At 35.6% G+C, this 16,954-nt stretch overlaps 2 protein-coding genes across 2 annotated transcripts; both read right to left on the minus strand.

The window, feature by feature from the left end:
- Positions 1-4,395: 4,395 nt before the first annotated feature.
- On the minus strand, positions 4,396-5,103 carry LOC128194639 (uncharacterized). Its single transcript, XM_052870183.1, has one exon. It carries the CDS (start codon positions 5,101-5,103, stop codon positions 4,396-4,398), a length of 708 nt encoding a protein of 235 aa, XP_052726143.1.
- A 6,152-nt stretch (positions 5,104-11,255) lies between these two features.
- On the minus strand, positions 11,256-16,469 carry LOC128194728 (uncharacterized). Its single transcript, XM_052870617.1, has 3 exons — positions 14,966-16,469; positions 11,743-12,034; positions 11,256-11,645 (listed from the first exon to the last, which is right to left on the minus strand). The coding sequence occupies exons 1-3, from the start codon at positions 15,044-15,046 to the stop codon at positions 11,464-11,466; spliced, it is 555 nt and encodes a 184-aa protein (XP_052726577.1). The 5' UTR covers positions 15,047-16,469; the 3' UTR covers positions 11,256-11,463.
- Between the last annotated feature and the right edge of the window lie 485 nt (positions 16,470-16,954).

Below are 16,954 nucleotides of genomic sequence, written 5' to 3' on the forward strand. Positions count from 1 at the left end.
GGAGCCACCACTTATGGAAAGGCCATCTACAAATTAATTTAGCAAAGGACAAAAGAAAGAGCCATCACTTGAAAAATCTGAATTTGTTTCGGCTCTTTCATTCCTTTTAGCATTTCCAAGAGACAATAAGAAAAGAGAAGGGGTGTAAGCAAATCTTTAATTTTCAATTAAATGAAAACAACACACAGGATCTTGAATATTCATGATACTCACAATTCCCACAATACACAGTAAAAGAGAACTAACCTGGATCCATTGTGCACTTCTTCCTGTCTCTTCCTGTCAAATGTTCTCTCTCCTCTTACTCCTCCTTAATGCCTTCTTGATGATATAGAAGTTGTAGGATGGTTTTCTCTATCAGTTTCTCTTCTTTTCTGAGAACGTTACGTTCTCTATATCTCTTCAGAAACTTAATGTGTCAACAACACTAAAACTCTTTCCTCTTTTATGATATTTTAATTAAATTTAATAAAATACCAAAATGCCCTTTTAGAGTGAGAAGAGAGGGATTAACTTTAATAACTCTAGAAGTTAATCCCAATAACTTTAATACCTTAATATTCTAATAATCATCACATTAGAATCCTTACATTAAAGTTATACTTTAAATTACATGAACCAATGTAAATTATTAATATAATTTAACATTCTCCCACTTGGTTCATGTGATGACTTGAAGATCTAAAATAAACTTTAAGTGCGCACCATTCATTAGAATTATCAAGTCATCATCCTTATATGAATTGAAATAATCGGATCATGGCGGGCAAAAGTCATGATTGACAAGATTCCTTCCATGTATCACATAATCAAAACAACTCAACATAACTTTAATCAATCTTATAACTTTCATGTCTCTAAAGGAGACCTATCATGTCACCACAATCAATAATACATGTATATAATTTAATGTGGATAACAATAGAATAAAGAGAAACATAACTTTAATTGAATTCACAAGTGTCATGACAGTACAAGCATATAACTATACATATCTATATAGATAGATAACAACATCATGTTAACATTGACTTATCCATAATGCCCATACTTTCAACATGGCCAATAAAAGTTTTGGGCGGTAGTCCTTTAGTTAACGGATCTGCTATCATCAACTCCGTACCAATATGCTCAATCAACACTCTATGTTTCTGCACTTCTTCTTTGACTGACAAGTACTTCAAATCCATGTGTTTAGCACCCTTTGAGTACTTATCATTTTTAGAGAAGAAGACGGCTGCAGAATTATCACAATAAATCCTTATCGGCCTAGCTATACTATCAATAATACCAAGCCTCGATACAAAGTTCCGCAACCACAAAGCATGAACTGTGGCCTCAAAGCATGCCACGAATTCAGCCTCCATGGTGGAAGTAGCAATGACTGATTGTTTTGCACTTTTCCAAGAAATTGCTCCTCCAGCCAAAAGATAGACATACCCAAATGTGGATTTTCTTGAATCCACACACCCAGCATAGTCTGAATCCGAATAGCCAATCACTTCGAGATGATCTGACTTTCTATAAGTGAGCATGTATTCTTTGGTACCTTGTAAGTACCTAAGAACTTTCTTTGCAGCTTTCCAGTGATCCATTCCGGGATTACTTTGATATCGGCCTAACATTCCAACAGCAAAACTGATATCTGGCCGAGTACAAGTTTGAGCATACATCAAACTCCCAACCACTGACGCATAAGGAATAGACTCCATGGCCTTTCGTTCCAAATCATTCTTGGGACATTGCATTTGACTAAACTTGTCTCCTTTCTGAATTGGAACTATTCCAGGAGAACATTTTTCCATTCTGAATCTCTCTAACACTTTATTAATATAGCCTTTTTGAGACAAACTTAACAATCCTTGTGATCTATCACGGAATATTTCTATTCCTATCACATAAGATGCCTCATTCATATCTTTCATTTCAAAGTTGTTAGAGAGAAACTTCTTTACATCATGTAACATACCAATATCATTAGCAGCAAGAAGAATATCATCAACATATAGAACCAAAATAACAAACTTACTCCCACTGACCTTTATGTATATACACCGATCAACGGTGTTCTCTACAAAACCATACGAAGTTATGATATCATTAAATTTTAGATACCATTGACGGGAAGCTTGTTTTAGTCCATATATTGATTTCTTTAATTTACACACTAGATTTTCTTTTCCTGTTATGGTGAAACCTTCTGGTTGGTCCATATAAACTTCCTCTTCTAAGTCACCATTCAGAAAGGCGGTCTTTACATCCATTTGGTGAAGCTCTAAATCATAATGAGCCACCAAAGCCAAAACAATTCTCAAAGAGTCCTTCTTAGAAACAGGAGAGAAGGTCTCTTTGTAGTCAATGCCTTCCTTTTGAGTGAAACCTTTGGCGACTAATCTAGCTTTATACCTTTCAATATTGCCTTTTGAGTCATGTTTAGTCTTAAAGACCCATTTACAACCGACTCTTTTTGAACCCTTAGGCAATTCAACTAGATCCCATACTTTATTGTCATCCATTGATTTCAACTCTTCTTTCATAGCATTCAACCAATTCTCTGAATTATTACTTTCCATGGCTTGTCTGAAAGAGACTGGATCCTCATCAATGCTTAAGTCACATTCATGTTCAACAGAGTAAACCACATAATCATTCGAAATAGTAGGTCTTTTCTCCCTTACAGACCTTCTTAATGCTGCTTCTTGTGGTTCCTCTATCAATTGCTCATTTATGACTTGCTCATTGTCAACTGGCTCAACATTTATACGTTCATTTTGTGGGATTGGAACATTAATTTGTTGTCTCTGCTTGTTGTGTGACTGTGATACAACAAGAGGGATAACAACTTCAGAAGAGACATTAGATGTAGAAACACTATCAGTATGCTCTTGAATGTCCACTATTCGTGATTCCTCACTCCCACTAAATTGACCATTTTCAATGAACCGAGCATTTCCAGACTCAACTATTCTTGTACTATGGTTAGGGCAATAAAATCTATATCCCTTTGACTTTTTAGGATAACCGATGAAGTAATCGCTAATGGTTCTTGCATCAAGCTTCTTTTCATGTGGATTATATAACCTTACCTCTGCCGGACAACCCCAAACATGAAGATGTCTCAAACTGGGTTTCCTTCCAGTCCATAGTTCATAAGGAGTTTTAGAAACTGCTTTGCTAGGAACCCTGTTAACCAGATATACAGCAGTCTTTAATGAATACATCCACAAAGATAAAGGGATATTACTATGACTTAACATACTCCTAACCATATCCATAAGAGTACGATTCCGCCTTTCTGCTACACCATTTTGTTGTGGTGTACCGGGCATTGTATACTGTGCACATATACCCCGACTTTCAAGGTACTTTGCAAATGGACCTGGACATTGTCCACTCTCATCAGTTTTACCATAATATTCACCACCTCTATCAGATCTCACCACTTTTACTTTTCTATCTAATTGTCTTTCCACCTCATTTATGAACACCTCAAGGGCATTCACTGATTGAGATTTTTCATGCAATAGATATATATAACAATAACGTGAGAAATCATCAATAAAGGAGATAAAATATTTTTCACCACTCCAAGATTTAATGTCAAAAGGACTACAAATATCAGTGTGTATTAACTCAAGAAGTTGACTGCTTCTTGTGGCGGGATTCTTTGATATGTGTTTTGTTTGTTTACCCTTAATACAATCAATACATACATCCCAGTCATCAAAATCCAATTGAGGTAAAATTTCATTTTTTACTAACCTCAACATCCTTTCTTTGGATATGTGACCCAATCTTTTATGCCATAAGAAAGCAGAACATTCCTTTCCTGCACTAGAATTTCTATCAACAACATGTTCAACATTAAACAGGGATTCGGAAAAATTAACATCAAGATTTAAACGGTATAAACCATCCAATAATGTACCAGAACCATAATAGTACGAAAGTTTATACAAATGAAAAATACCATTTTCAATCCTAAAGTTAAAACCTAAACAATCCAACTTTGCAACAGAAATCAAATTTCTAGCACAACCAGGAACATAGAGACACTTTTCAAGATTCAGACAATAGCCAGTGTCTAGAATCAATCTGTAAGTCCCAATTCCTTCTATTCGTGCCTTCATTCTGTTCCCCATATATAAATACTTTTTAGTTCCTTTTATGGGCTGGATTGAAAGGAATCCCTGCATAATATTAGAAACATGAGTAGTAGCTCCAGAATCCAACCACCAGGTATTATTAGGCACTTCAACTATATTTGCTTCAAAATTTACAGAAACATAAAAAGTACCTTTCTTTTCGAACCAAGATTTTCTTTTCGGACAATCTTTCTTGAAGTGACCTACTTTCTTGCAAAAGAAACATTTCTGGTCCTTCTGGATACCGCCCTTATTCACTTTCATTTGGGGCTTTGTCCTTCTTGTTCTTCTTTCCTGATTTACCTTTACTGAAGCTAGCACCTTCATGAGTTGTGAGATGGATAGAATGATCTCTCATTTTCTTTAATCTCCCTTCCTCTTGAACCAACATGGCTTTGATTTCTTGGAAGTTCCACTTATCCTTAATAGTGTTATAATTCACTTGGAACTGGCCAAATTCAGGAGGAAGAGAGTTCATGATGAACTGTACTAGAAAAGACTCATTCACCTCCATTCCCATTGACTTCAATCTTGCTGCTATATTAGCCATTCCAGTTACGTGTTCATGTATGGGCTGTGACCAGTCAAACTTTTTGGTAGTCAGCTCACTCATAAGAGTTCCCACAATAGACTTGTCAGTTATGTCTGATTGTGAATATTCCTTGATCATTTTCATGAATTCCTTTGCGTTTTCCGTTTTGGGCATGGAAGGCTTTACGTTCTCTGCCATAGACATGCGCATCAAGTTTAATGACAACCTGTTAGACCTATGCCAAGCCTCATAAAGAGACTTTTCATCACTTGTACTGGTCTCTGTAATGGCTGCGGGCATTTCATCCATCACAATAGCCATATCCAAGTCTAGAACACCCAGTTGGAACTGGATTTGTTCTGACCAATCGGCATAATTGAGCCCATTAAACTTGACGACATTGTTGCTCAAACCTGCTAAATTCATGTAAGCTGGAAATAATACAGAAGCTCATACATTAATGCTTTGATAAAATTAATGGATTCAAACAAATTACTACACTAGTCATACATTCAAGTTCACCTTTGGGTGACACTTAAACTGATAGGTAGTCAATAAAGTCATTCATTTAAGTTCACCTTTGGGTGATTCTTAAACTGACAAATTTCATATATATACTTTAATAAACAATCAATCATACTTAAGACTATATGTATGCTATCTTTGGATATACAAACATATACTAAGTACATGAAATGTTTCACTTTAATGTCATCAATTATAAACCATGGTTCACCTTTGGGTAATCCATAACATCCTTACATCAATGACTAATTATAATATATATTCATAATTAAACATCTTTTATATTATGAATAATTTTCATAATACTATAAGCAACAACTTTTAATTCATATATAATTTCCATTCAATGCAGTAACAATAACCATGTTCACAGTATAATAATAATATAAGTTGCAACAATAATTGCTTTGTGAAAACATGTTCTGCAACGTAAAAAACTTGACAACCAAAATTCGGTTTTTTCGAAAATTCAATTTAAGGGAATTGACTCTTCATGTAGGATTTCAATTTTGGCATATTCATATTGCACATTCCAAAATTTTACGTAACATGCAGGAATTAAAGTTTCTTTAATGTTATAATCAAATAAAATAAAATATAACTTACGCCTGGATGAAATCATAAAAGTGCAACACTTTTAATGCAACTTTAATGCAAATCCCGTGCACCAGAAACCAAATAGAAAAACTTCACAAAAAAAAATTTTCCTTGAATTTAACTTCTTGAATTCCCGCGACTGGAGTTGCAATATTAAAATTGCTATGCTATAAGAACAATGCCGCAATATAAATTGCTTCCAAAAAATGAAATTTGGCGCTGGATCAATGAAGTTGCTTCCAAATAGAACAATGAATAAAAATTTGCAATGAATAAAATTGCGGCTTCGAAATTCATACAGTACAGCAAATTTAATTCTTTCATGCCAACAAATATAAAATCCCTAAATTTTATAATTCAAAAAATTAGGGTTTTAAAATTTGGGAATATTACCATTCAAGGAGAATCATAAAATTCAGAACCTGGCTCTGATACCACTTGTAAGCAAATCTTTAATTTTCAATTAAATGAAAACAACACACAGGATCTTGAATATTCACAATTCCCACAATACACAGTAAAAGAGAACTAACCTAGATCCATTGTGCACTTCTTCCTGTCTCTTCCTGTCAAATGTTCTCTCTCCTCTTACTCCTCCTTAATGCCTTCTTGATGATATAGAAGTTGTAGGATGGTTTTCTCTGTCAGTTTCTCTTCTTTTCTGAGAACGTTACGTTCTCTATATCTCTTCAGAAACTTAATGTGTCAACAACACTAAAACTCTTTCCTCTTTTATGATATTTTAATTAACTTTAATAAAATACCAAAATGCCCTTTTAGAGTGAGAAGAGAGGGATTAACTTTAATAACTCTAGAAGTTAATCCCAATAACTTTAATACCTTAATATTCTAATAATCATCACATTAGAATCCTTACATTAAAGTTATACTTTAAATTACATGAACCAATGTAAATTATTAATATAATTTAACAAGGGGACCACGTGGAAGCAAATTCACGGTTTTGTTGGAAAAAATGCCCATCACTCATTTCACAATTGCCTTTGAAACAATACACATCCACACGGGTTTGGCTTGGTCCAGCAAGAATATCTATCTTGGTTTGCAATCCAGCACTTTGGAATAAAAGAGGGTGTCTCGGCCTTGCTGGAAGAAGCTCACGGTTTTCTGCATCCATTTGGCTGGAAGATGTTGAGCAAACCAGTAGCTTGGGAGATGAGGAGGCTAAGGTTGGTGTCTTGGAATGAAGAAGATGACAACAGGAGGTGCTCACGGTGGCTGCTGGAAGTAAAGAAGAAGGATGATGCTGAGAGAAAGAAGGAGTTTGACAGCCTTCATCCAGCAAAGTGGCCCTAGCAAGAAGCTACCACATACACGGCTGGAGCAACCACTGTCCAACTGCAGATTCACACTGAGATGGATGTCTTGGACGAAGGCTCCTCTCTACTGGAATGGTGTGTGTTTGAATGGAGTCAAGGGAAGCAGCTCACGGTCTTGGGCTGGAAGGAAGAGCACACGCCGCTTGTCACGACAAGTCACCACGGGTGATGAATTCTGAAAAGGAAGCTCCAACAGTAACTCACGCCTATCACTTGAAGAAGAAGAAGCTGGACCAGCAGCTTCATGGTATTCCAGCAACGTCCTCCATCAGCAGCATCGGCAGCAGCACCATCAACACCAGCAGCAGCTGCACCAGCAGATGGCAACACATCCAGCAGCTTTGAAACCCATGGCTGCACGTCACGCTCCACCATCCAGCAGGACTTCACGTTCCTGCTACTGCCACAAGCAAAAAGAAAATAGAAAGGAGTTCACGTCAATGGGCTTCATGGAGAGAAAGCTGGGACAGGTCGGAGCCACCACCTGAGAACACGGTAGCAAGCTTTGAGGATGTCCATCACCTTAATCCAGCAACCAACGTCCAAGCATGGAGAATTGTTTGGAGATTTTCGGTCCAGGATTGAAGCTTATCCAGCGCTTCATCACGGTTCTGCACATTTCACGTCCAGCTGGAGCAAGCTAGGGAGAAGATGAGAGAAAACTCACGCCCCATGGAGCAGCAGCCACCGAGAGAAGAAATGTTTAGACAGCAGCACGGCCTTCACCATCCAAAGCTTGGGGGGCACTCACAACACACATCCAGCCACCGAGATGGAGAGAGTTTTTATTAGGGATGAAAGGAGAGCAGCACGTTGATATAAATTGTGCCTGTCACGGCTGGGTCCAGTAGGAGAATGTATAGGAAGTGGTGGTTGATGAAGTGTTGAGTTCATTTGAAGAGCTGCACGGTGACGGCATGAAGCACACGTCCAGCCACCAAAACGGAATAAGAGGTGCTCACGGACCAGAAGCAAACAGCTGAAGAGAGCCCATACACTAGGGAATCATTTGTTTATTTGGTATGGGAGTGTTTTGTTTTGTCTGCATGTAGGAAATGGGAGAAAAGTGGTGAACTCTCATTCATTATTGGCACGTTAGAAGCAAGGGGACAAAAACTAGGAATGAAATGTGGGAAAAGAATGTCTCAGCAATTAGACCCACACTCACATTCTCGGCACTGTATGGGCAGCAACACCATGTTTCGTCCAAGAGCATAGGGAGGAGTGCACTTTCAAGAATAAAAGGAGTAGGAATTCCAGAGGAGAGCAGACGGTTTTGGAGGCCTGGAAGAGGCTCTCGGTTCTTTCTCTTCCAGGAGCTCTCCCTCTCAGTTTTCCATTCTTTGAAACAGTGCAATAATGTAGAAATTTATTTCCGAAGCATGTAATGTGTCATTGTAGTAGTTTGCTCATTTCAGTTTTATTTTTTTTTATCTTCACTCTTCTAGAATTTCAAGAATTTTATGTCTAAGTGTTGAATCCTTGATGAATTTCATTTAAGTGTTTTATTTTTGTTATCTGTTCATTTTACCGTTTATGATTTTCTACACCGTTAAATTCTATCATTGTGTTTTACTGTTCATGTTCATGTTATTTTCAAGAGTCGTGTTTACCGGTTATTTTTACTGATGTTTTTGGTAAATTTCAACACTGCGTAATTTTTCATTTTCTGATTTTACCGTTTTTACCGTATGGCTTTTATTGTGGTTAAAATTTATTTCAACGTTTTTTTAAATTCTATTTAATTTTCAGTCCACTTTAATTTTATCGCATCCAAACAAAATCACAAAAACACCCCCCCACTTCGTGTTAGATCTAAGACTGAACCATAAATTGGTCCTTGAGAGACGACCTAGGAGTCACTTCCTGGTAATATACTGCATATTTTCGTGCAATCAACTTTTGCGAGAGGCGCGACCCTCTCGTCAAAAATGGCGCCGTTGCCGGGGACCAATGACGGTTTGGTTTTAGATTTTTGTTGTGTAAATTTTTGTTTTGTTAATATGTGTGTTTTGTGTGTTTTGTCTTGTATATTTTTGTAGGCGACAACGACACCTTCAGCAAATTTTGGCGGCGTTGTCACTTCAGTCCAGGTTCTTGTTTTAGATTTTTACTGTTTTTGTTTTATTACGTGGTTGTAATATATGTTTTGTCTTTTATATTTTTATTGTCTTTTATTTTGTATCTAGCTGTTGTAAAAAAAAAAATTTCTTTCTTGTTTGTGCATGTAGCATGTATAAATGTGTTGTGTTTTGTTTAGTGGTTGTTTTTGGAAGTTTTAATTGATGTAAATACTGGTTTTCCCCATGTTATGTTTCTATATTTTTTATAATTCTTGCTTGAAGTGAAAGTCCAGGTCTGAGATAGGTTTTGAACTAGAATAGAGAAAATGACAGATTCTCAAGACTGGATGTATGAGCTAGTCAAGAGTCTTCCCAATTTCCATGGGTTGGCACATGAAGATCCATACAGGCACCTCAAGGAGTTTTGTTTGATGTGTTTATCTATGAGGCCTGCTGATGTTTCAAAGGAGATAATGTTGATAAAAATGTTTCCCATGTCCCTTCAAGATGAAGCAAGAGACTGGTTCATATACCAGTATCCTTTTAATAGTTGGCAGGAAACACAACGAAAATTCCTCGACAAGTTCTTTCCAACAGCAAGGGTGATCAGCATTTGGAGGAAGATCACTGCCATTGAGCAGTTTCAAGAGGAAAGCCTGGCAGATTATTGGGAGAGGTTTAACAGGCTCTGCATAACTTGTCCGAACCACCAAATTCCAGAGCATTTGCTCTTGATTTATTTTTATGAAGGGCTCCTGGACAGTGAAAGGATACTTGTGGATGTAGCTTCTGGTGGATGTTTGATGGATATAACCCCAACAGAAGCGAGGAAGTTGCTCTACAAGCTGGCTGGTGAAAGTCCAATTGATGTAGCAAAGGAAGAACCTGAGCAACCTGTTCTGGATTCTAACACTGATAGCCTTGAGGATACAGATGATAACTTGGAGTTTGGTAAGAAACTTTTTAGTGAGCAAAAACAGGTTTATTCTGAACCTGATATTCCAATTACTTTACCCGATTTGCAGACACATTCAATTGCATGTGATTTGACGCACACTGATTCTATAGGGTTTATGACTGATACTGATACAAATTTGATTGACCATTCTAAAATTTTTAATTCAGTGTCAGCCATTGAACCCATTGGTGAAAGTAGCATCAATATTGATTTTGAAAGAGAAACTGTGCATTCTGATGATTTTATAGAGTTAGGACTAAACTTTGATTTAACACAGTTTTCTGAAAATTTTGAATGTGATTGTGAATCTGGTGCTTGCTCCATTTGTACTGAAATTGATTATGCGTTACAACCAGACTCTAAGTTTATAACAGGTGATATTAATTGTGAGTTTGATGATAAGGATGCAGAGTTAAAAGAGAATGCAGGTGCTGACATTAAGAAATTAATGATTGCTGAAGAAGAGTATACTGCTACGAGAAGAAAGAAGAAACATTTTGCTGCGGATGATAGGGCAATACTGATGACACAATTTCTCCTCAAAATTTCTCTGCTAAATCCAATGGTGGAAGGCATCTCCCTGATTGTCCAAATTTGGCAACTGCCACCATGACCAGGGAGCACTCTTTTTTTTCCTCATTATGTACATATTATTTAGCTTTTCTGGTATGTTTTCATGGTTGCATTTATTTCATTTTAATTTTTTTTTAAATTGTGAGCATGAACAAAAAAAAAATTGTGTTTTTGTGTTTTAGTTGCTTCATGATTTTTAGTGTTTTACTAAAAAGAAAAAATTTCGAAAAAAAAAATTTGGTTTTGCGTAGTCATTTTTTTTCGACCCTCAGTTTCATTAGAGGCTCACCTTCAGCCCATTTTTTTATTTTATTTCATACAAATAATTCATAAAAATTTTTGTTTATTATTTTTGCTTCTGATCTCAATTTTTCCTTCACTGTAAATAAAATTTCTTAGTCGTTTCATACTCAGAATTGATTGAAAATTTTTAGACTAAGAAATTATTTCATTCATAATAGCAAAATTACAGTAATGAAGAAATGGAGATCTGAAAATAAAATTGCAGTAGATATATGAAAATAAAGATGTTCGATGTTCGATCAGTAATGATCGTTAATTTTACACACCAAAATAAAAAAAAAATAATAAAAAAAAACATAAAAAAAACATAAAAACATAAAAAAAAAAATAATTGTCCATATTACACGCCTTATTCAAATTCTGGCCACACTCGGCCAATAAAAACATAAAAAAAATAATAATAAAAAAAAATAAAAAATACAAAACATTAAAAACGAAAGTTGTTGCTGGGTGGAGTTCTTAAGGTAAGCTCCGTCGAGGGAGCTCTGGTTCGGAATGTAGGAGGCCTAGGCGGAGGGATTTCTCGTTCATCTCTGTCGTCGTCGATGATGATGGGAATGGGGAACAGATCCAGCAGCCTCGGTGCCTTCATAATCACCCAGTCATATTCTTTCAATAAAAAAACAAATAAAATAAAACTTGTGTTAATAATTGTAGAGGAAAGAAAAAAAAAATTCAATAAAATAGAGGTGATCAGAGTTCTTACCATACATATATAGCGGCAGTTGTGAAAAGAGAGTGCCAGTGGGGTCTATCTCTGCTTGCCAGCGCCTGACCCGATTGCCGTGGTTGTTGAACCAGCAGTGTACATTGTATTCAGTGGCTTCGCCGAAAGCCCTTAGTCGAGACGCAATCTCGACGACTTGAGCTCTGCTTGGATGTGTGACCCCATAGTTGTATATGTTGGTCATCATCTTGGTCTGATCTTCGGTAGGACGCCACCGCTGACTGGTGTATCTCTCTGATTCCATCTCACTCATCATTCCTCTCGTAATATTCTAAAAATAAAAATAAAAATAAAATAAAAAGAACAAAAACAGAATAATAATAATAAAAAAAAACAAAACAAAATAAATTGCATAACATATAAAAAAATTAGATTAGTTCTGTGTTTTCTTTATTTGTTCTTGTTTCCTGTTAGATTTATTTTTTTGTCCTGTCAGTCTTTGATGATTCAGTGTTTGGTATCAGATCTGTTTCACGGTCCTTGCAAAAGGGTCCTAAATAGATCTACGTCCAGTTGTCCTTGTCCTTGTTGTTCTTGTAATTTAAGTTTCTGTGTTTATTTAGTTTTAAGTGGGGTACGTGGCGTTGTTCTACCCGATTGTCTCTGCAATACCTTCAATCGAAGGGAGATTAACGTCTGGTTTCCAGCCGATATACCCCTTAAGTTTTAGGACATGTGTGTTTTAAGTGTTTTCAGTTTAGTATTAAAAAAAAAGGCGAGGAGAAGATGAACTGCGTAAAAAAAAAAAAATTGGACAGCATAACAGAAGAAAAAAAATTGGAAAAGAAGAAAAGAGCAAGGCAGAAAAAAAATAAATAAAGGAAAGCAGGAAAAGGGAGAGCAGGAAAGAGGTCAGAGAAGAAAAATTATGGAAAGCAGGAAAGCAAGAAGGTAATAATAGCAGAAAAATCGGCAAAGAAAGGAAAGAAGGAAAGAAGTAAGGTGCCGAGGAGTTACCCGGAGTAGTAGGGTTGGCAGGGAAGCTCGTCGGAGGATTCGGACGCCTTCGGAGACATGGGGGCAGAGCTCTTCGCAGATCCAGATGCTCAGAGGAGAGAGGAAGAGAGAGAAGGGAGGATTAGAGTGAGAGACTAGGTCAGGAAATGTTGCTCGACGCCGAGATTGGCCTATTTATAGGTAAATTGTTTCCACTGTAGCAACAGTTTCGGTCATTGCCACCGAAACTGTTGTCACAGTACCAGTTTCGCTTTTTTTTTAAAAAAATAAAAAATAAAATAAAAAAAAAATTAATTAAAAAAAAATATTAATTAGCATCTACTGATGGGTGCTAGGTGATTTAGACATCTGCTGATGGATGTCATTAATAACATCTACTGATGGATGTTACTGAAAAATTTCTTCCCATTTTTCCTAACCTTTTATTGCACTTGTCTATATTATTTGACTGCTCTGAAATTGTTAATCTGATGATTGTAACACACTGAGGACATTGTGTGATTTAAGTGTGGTCTACTGCGGAGAAATTCTGATTTTTCTGTTAGTTTCTGTTTTGTGTGTTAAATTTTTTGTTTTTGAGTGTTAAATTTTTTCTGTTTTAAGTTATTTTTATCAAGTTTTGTGTGCAATAAATTTTACATTTTTCTCTTGATTTCTGGATGATGTATAAGTTGTAGATTTTTCCTTCACTTACTTAATACTTATAGTTTGTAATCCTTGCTTTTCTCTGCCGGGAAAGATGATTATGTGTTTAAGAGGTTGATTTAATCGTGACAAAAATACCCTGTGTGAGATTTGAGCAGCCACTTAATTTTCTTTCTTGTGTGTGATATGTATCTTGAATGCTTGCACATATGCCTTGGCTTGATTCTTTTTGATATACTTGATTGATATGCATGTTCAGACGTGATAAAGGCATTTTTGTTCTTGAGCCTCTTTAGCCAAATAAGCCTACCTTGTTATTATCCTTTGATAACCCCTTTGAGCCTATACTGTATATATTTCTTTGTGTTGAAGCTCATACACTGATCCTAAGTGAAAAACAAATGATTACCTTAACCTTAGGAAAGTCTGGAGCTATAGAAGTATTTAGTGAATAAGTGTGGTCTCCTTGGGAATTTTGATGAATTGGCTAGTTGGTTCCTCATCATGTTTTGAAATGATAATTTATATCCTGTTGTGTGATAAAAAAAAAAACTAAAAAAAAAATGAAATTGAAAAATAATCGTGTGAATAATGGAGTCGAGAAGATGATTGAATTAGAGGTTTGGGTGAGATTTCACTGTGTTTACACTTGTTCCCCAGTGCTCCTCTATTTCTTCTGAGCTGTAACTACTTATCCATATTTATCCTCCCCTGTCCTTGGCGCCATTACAACCCTTAAAGACCTTTAGATCTGAACATGCATATGTTTTAAGTGTTGATATTAGAAGCTTGCTGATACGCGGGTCACACCGCATACAAATTTGATTGCATAAAAGAATGGAGTATAGTCTAGGATTTGACTCCTAGGTCGTCTCTCAAGGACCAAATTGCTGGTTCAGTCTCAGATCAAACACGAAGTGGGAGGTTTGTGATTGTTTTTTGTTGCGGAAAAATGTAAATGTTGAAAGCAGTAAATTAACAAACCGTAAAAATGAAATTACAGCAACATAAAACAGTAAAAATAAATCTGGGACAGTAAAAACGAAAATACAGAAAAACAGAAAATATAGAAAACAGTAAATACAGAAAACAGTGAAAACAGAATACAGAAAATTTTAAAAAACAGTAAAAACGAAAATACAGTAACATGAAACAGTAAAAATTAAATCTGGAACAGTAAAATCGAAAAGATAGTAAAACATAAAATACAGAAAACTGTAAAAACAGTAAAACAGTAAAACAGTAAAAACAAAAGATGAAATTACAGCAGTAAATAATAACAGTAAAAACAGTAAGTACAGAATTTTCAAAATCAGTAAAATAGTAACAGCAAAATACAGAAAACAAAAATACAGAAAACAGTAAATACAGAAAATGGTAAATTGGGAAAACAGTAAAAAAGACTCAAAATTACTGCAGTAAAATACAGGAAATAAAATTACAGTAAATGCTCAACATGCAAAAATAAAGAAGAGCAGAAATTAAATTGCAGAAAACAACAATTGAAATTGAATTACAACAGAAATTAAATTACAGCAGTAAAAAGAGACAGTAAAATCTGAAATTTAAAAACAGAATTTGAAATCCTTCTAAAACTTACCTCATGTGCCGTGACAAATTTGCTTGGTTTCATTGAAAGGATAATTGCAAATGAACATCCAAAACCGTAAGCATCCAACATCTATATCAATTTAATTTACAAAGAAAACATACCTCTTTTTAGCACTTCTTGTCATCTTTTGAATCGAAAACCGATTTGAATTTTATTCTCCATAACATAAGCAAGGTGCACATCATTACATTTCACTGTATTCTTTCTCAAAAAACACTAAAGAAGAGTCAAATTTAAATGCAAGAAAAGGTCCCTCATGGACTAAATGCTCATGAAATTTTAAGAGGAAGAAAAATGATGACTTCTTACCAATCAAGGTTGCTTTTCACGTACACACACATCTACTTCCCACTAAATTACTTCTTCATCTTCAAACAATTAATTATATGCTTACCATTCCAGCCATGATATCAACTCTTCCTTTCCTTCTTAATTAAAACAAAATCAAAGATGCATTAAAAGAGAAGGAGCTTTGACAATTTCCATATGTTACCAATTGCTTTGTTTTTATTTTTTACTTCTTACAACTTTAAAATAAAATCATGAATCAATACTTCATTACTTACCTCAAAACAGCCATGAACATTCAACCTTAAACCATAAAAGGATTCAACCAAAAACTTACCAAAAAAACAAGCAAATGAAAGAAGAAGAATAACACTTACACATCCGTTGGTTTTTTTCAGCACAAGTGAATAGAATGAAACACTTCCAAATTGAAATTACAATGCTTATAAAATTACAACAACAACTTACAAACTCAAAATACAAATTAATACCAAGATGAAAACAGTAGATGAATGAAAGCTTAAATGGAAAAAGTGTACAAAACCAAAGGTGAAGGCACCAAGAACTTCAAGCTACATCATCCTTCATTCTTTCTAGCAATCATGGTTTTTCTCATCCAACTCCAAAAATCTTCTTTCTTTCCTTGGTTTCCCCCCACGGCTCTCTCTTTCCCCAACTCAGAAAAAAAAAACAGAATGGTTTCTTTCTTCCACACTCAAAATGATGATGATTTCCTTAGTGGATGGAGCCCTCAAAGTAATGGAGTACTTCCACTAGCTCCCCTTTTCTGCTGAACCAAGAATTGTTGCAGCTGGAAAGTGAAGTTTTTGCTGCTGGAAAGTGAAGCTCTCTTGCTTGTGTTAAATCCATTGGCTTCCATGGGTGTGATGGCTGCTGAGAGTTATGATTCCTTTGGTGCTCCACTTCACCTTTCCATGAGCATGTGCTAATAAAATAAAGGAAGCAAGACTCCATTCAATGTTGGCTGCCCATTTCCACGTGAATGTGTGCTCTTTCATGGGTCTTTTGCTTTCTTTGCTTTGGGTCCACTTGTCCCATGCTCTCCTTGGTTGGATGCTTCATGTGACACACCAAAGATGTTCCAAAATAATTCTCTATGTGCTTCATGTATGAATTGGAAGAGTGTTTCAAATTCAGAAAATTTGTGGCAGCACCTTTATGCTTCATTCCATCATCCATGTACATTGTTTGTGCAACAATATTCACATAAAACTTTGTGTGCTTATGTGCTTGGTTTCCAATTCATTTCAATTGTGAGATGCATCTCTAAGCCAATACTTTGATATTCCAGCCACCACAAATACCAAACAACAAGTAAATGCAAACAGATTAAAAATCACTCAAACAGTGTGTACTAGACTGACATAGGATAGTAAAATAAATACTGGGAACAGCACAAAACGAATTTGAACAAAGTAAAAACTATACTTGAAAATAGACATCTAGACGAAACCGTGAAAAAATATTTCATGCAAAACGGATAAGAATTGAACTCAAACGAAGACACACAACTTGACACAAAATTCATGCAGCAATGGACTGACATAGAAGAGTTAAAAAAATTACTGGGAACATTACAGAAATAATTCTATCAAAGTAAAAACTATACGTGAAAATAGACATCCATACAAAACTATGAAAAAAAATGGCATAGAAAACGGATAAGAA

Source organism: Vigna angularis, chromosome 11 (genome assembly GCF_016808095.1).
Source record: "Vigna angularis cultivar LongXiaoDou No.4 chromosome 11, ASM1680809v1, whole genome shotgun sequence".
Taxonomy (NCBI): Eukaryota; Viridiplantae; Streptophyta; class Magnoliopsida; order Fabales; family Fabaceae; genus Vigna; species Vigna angularis.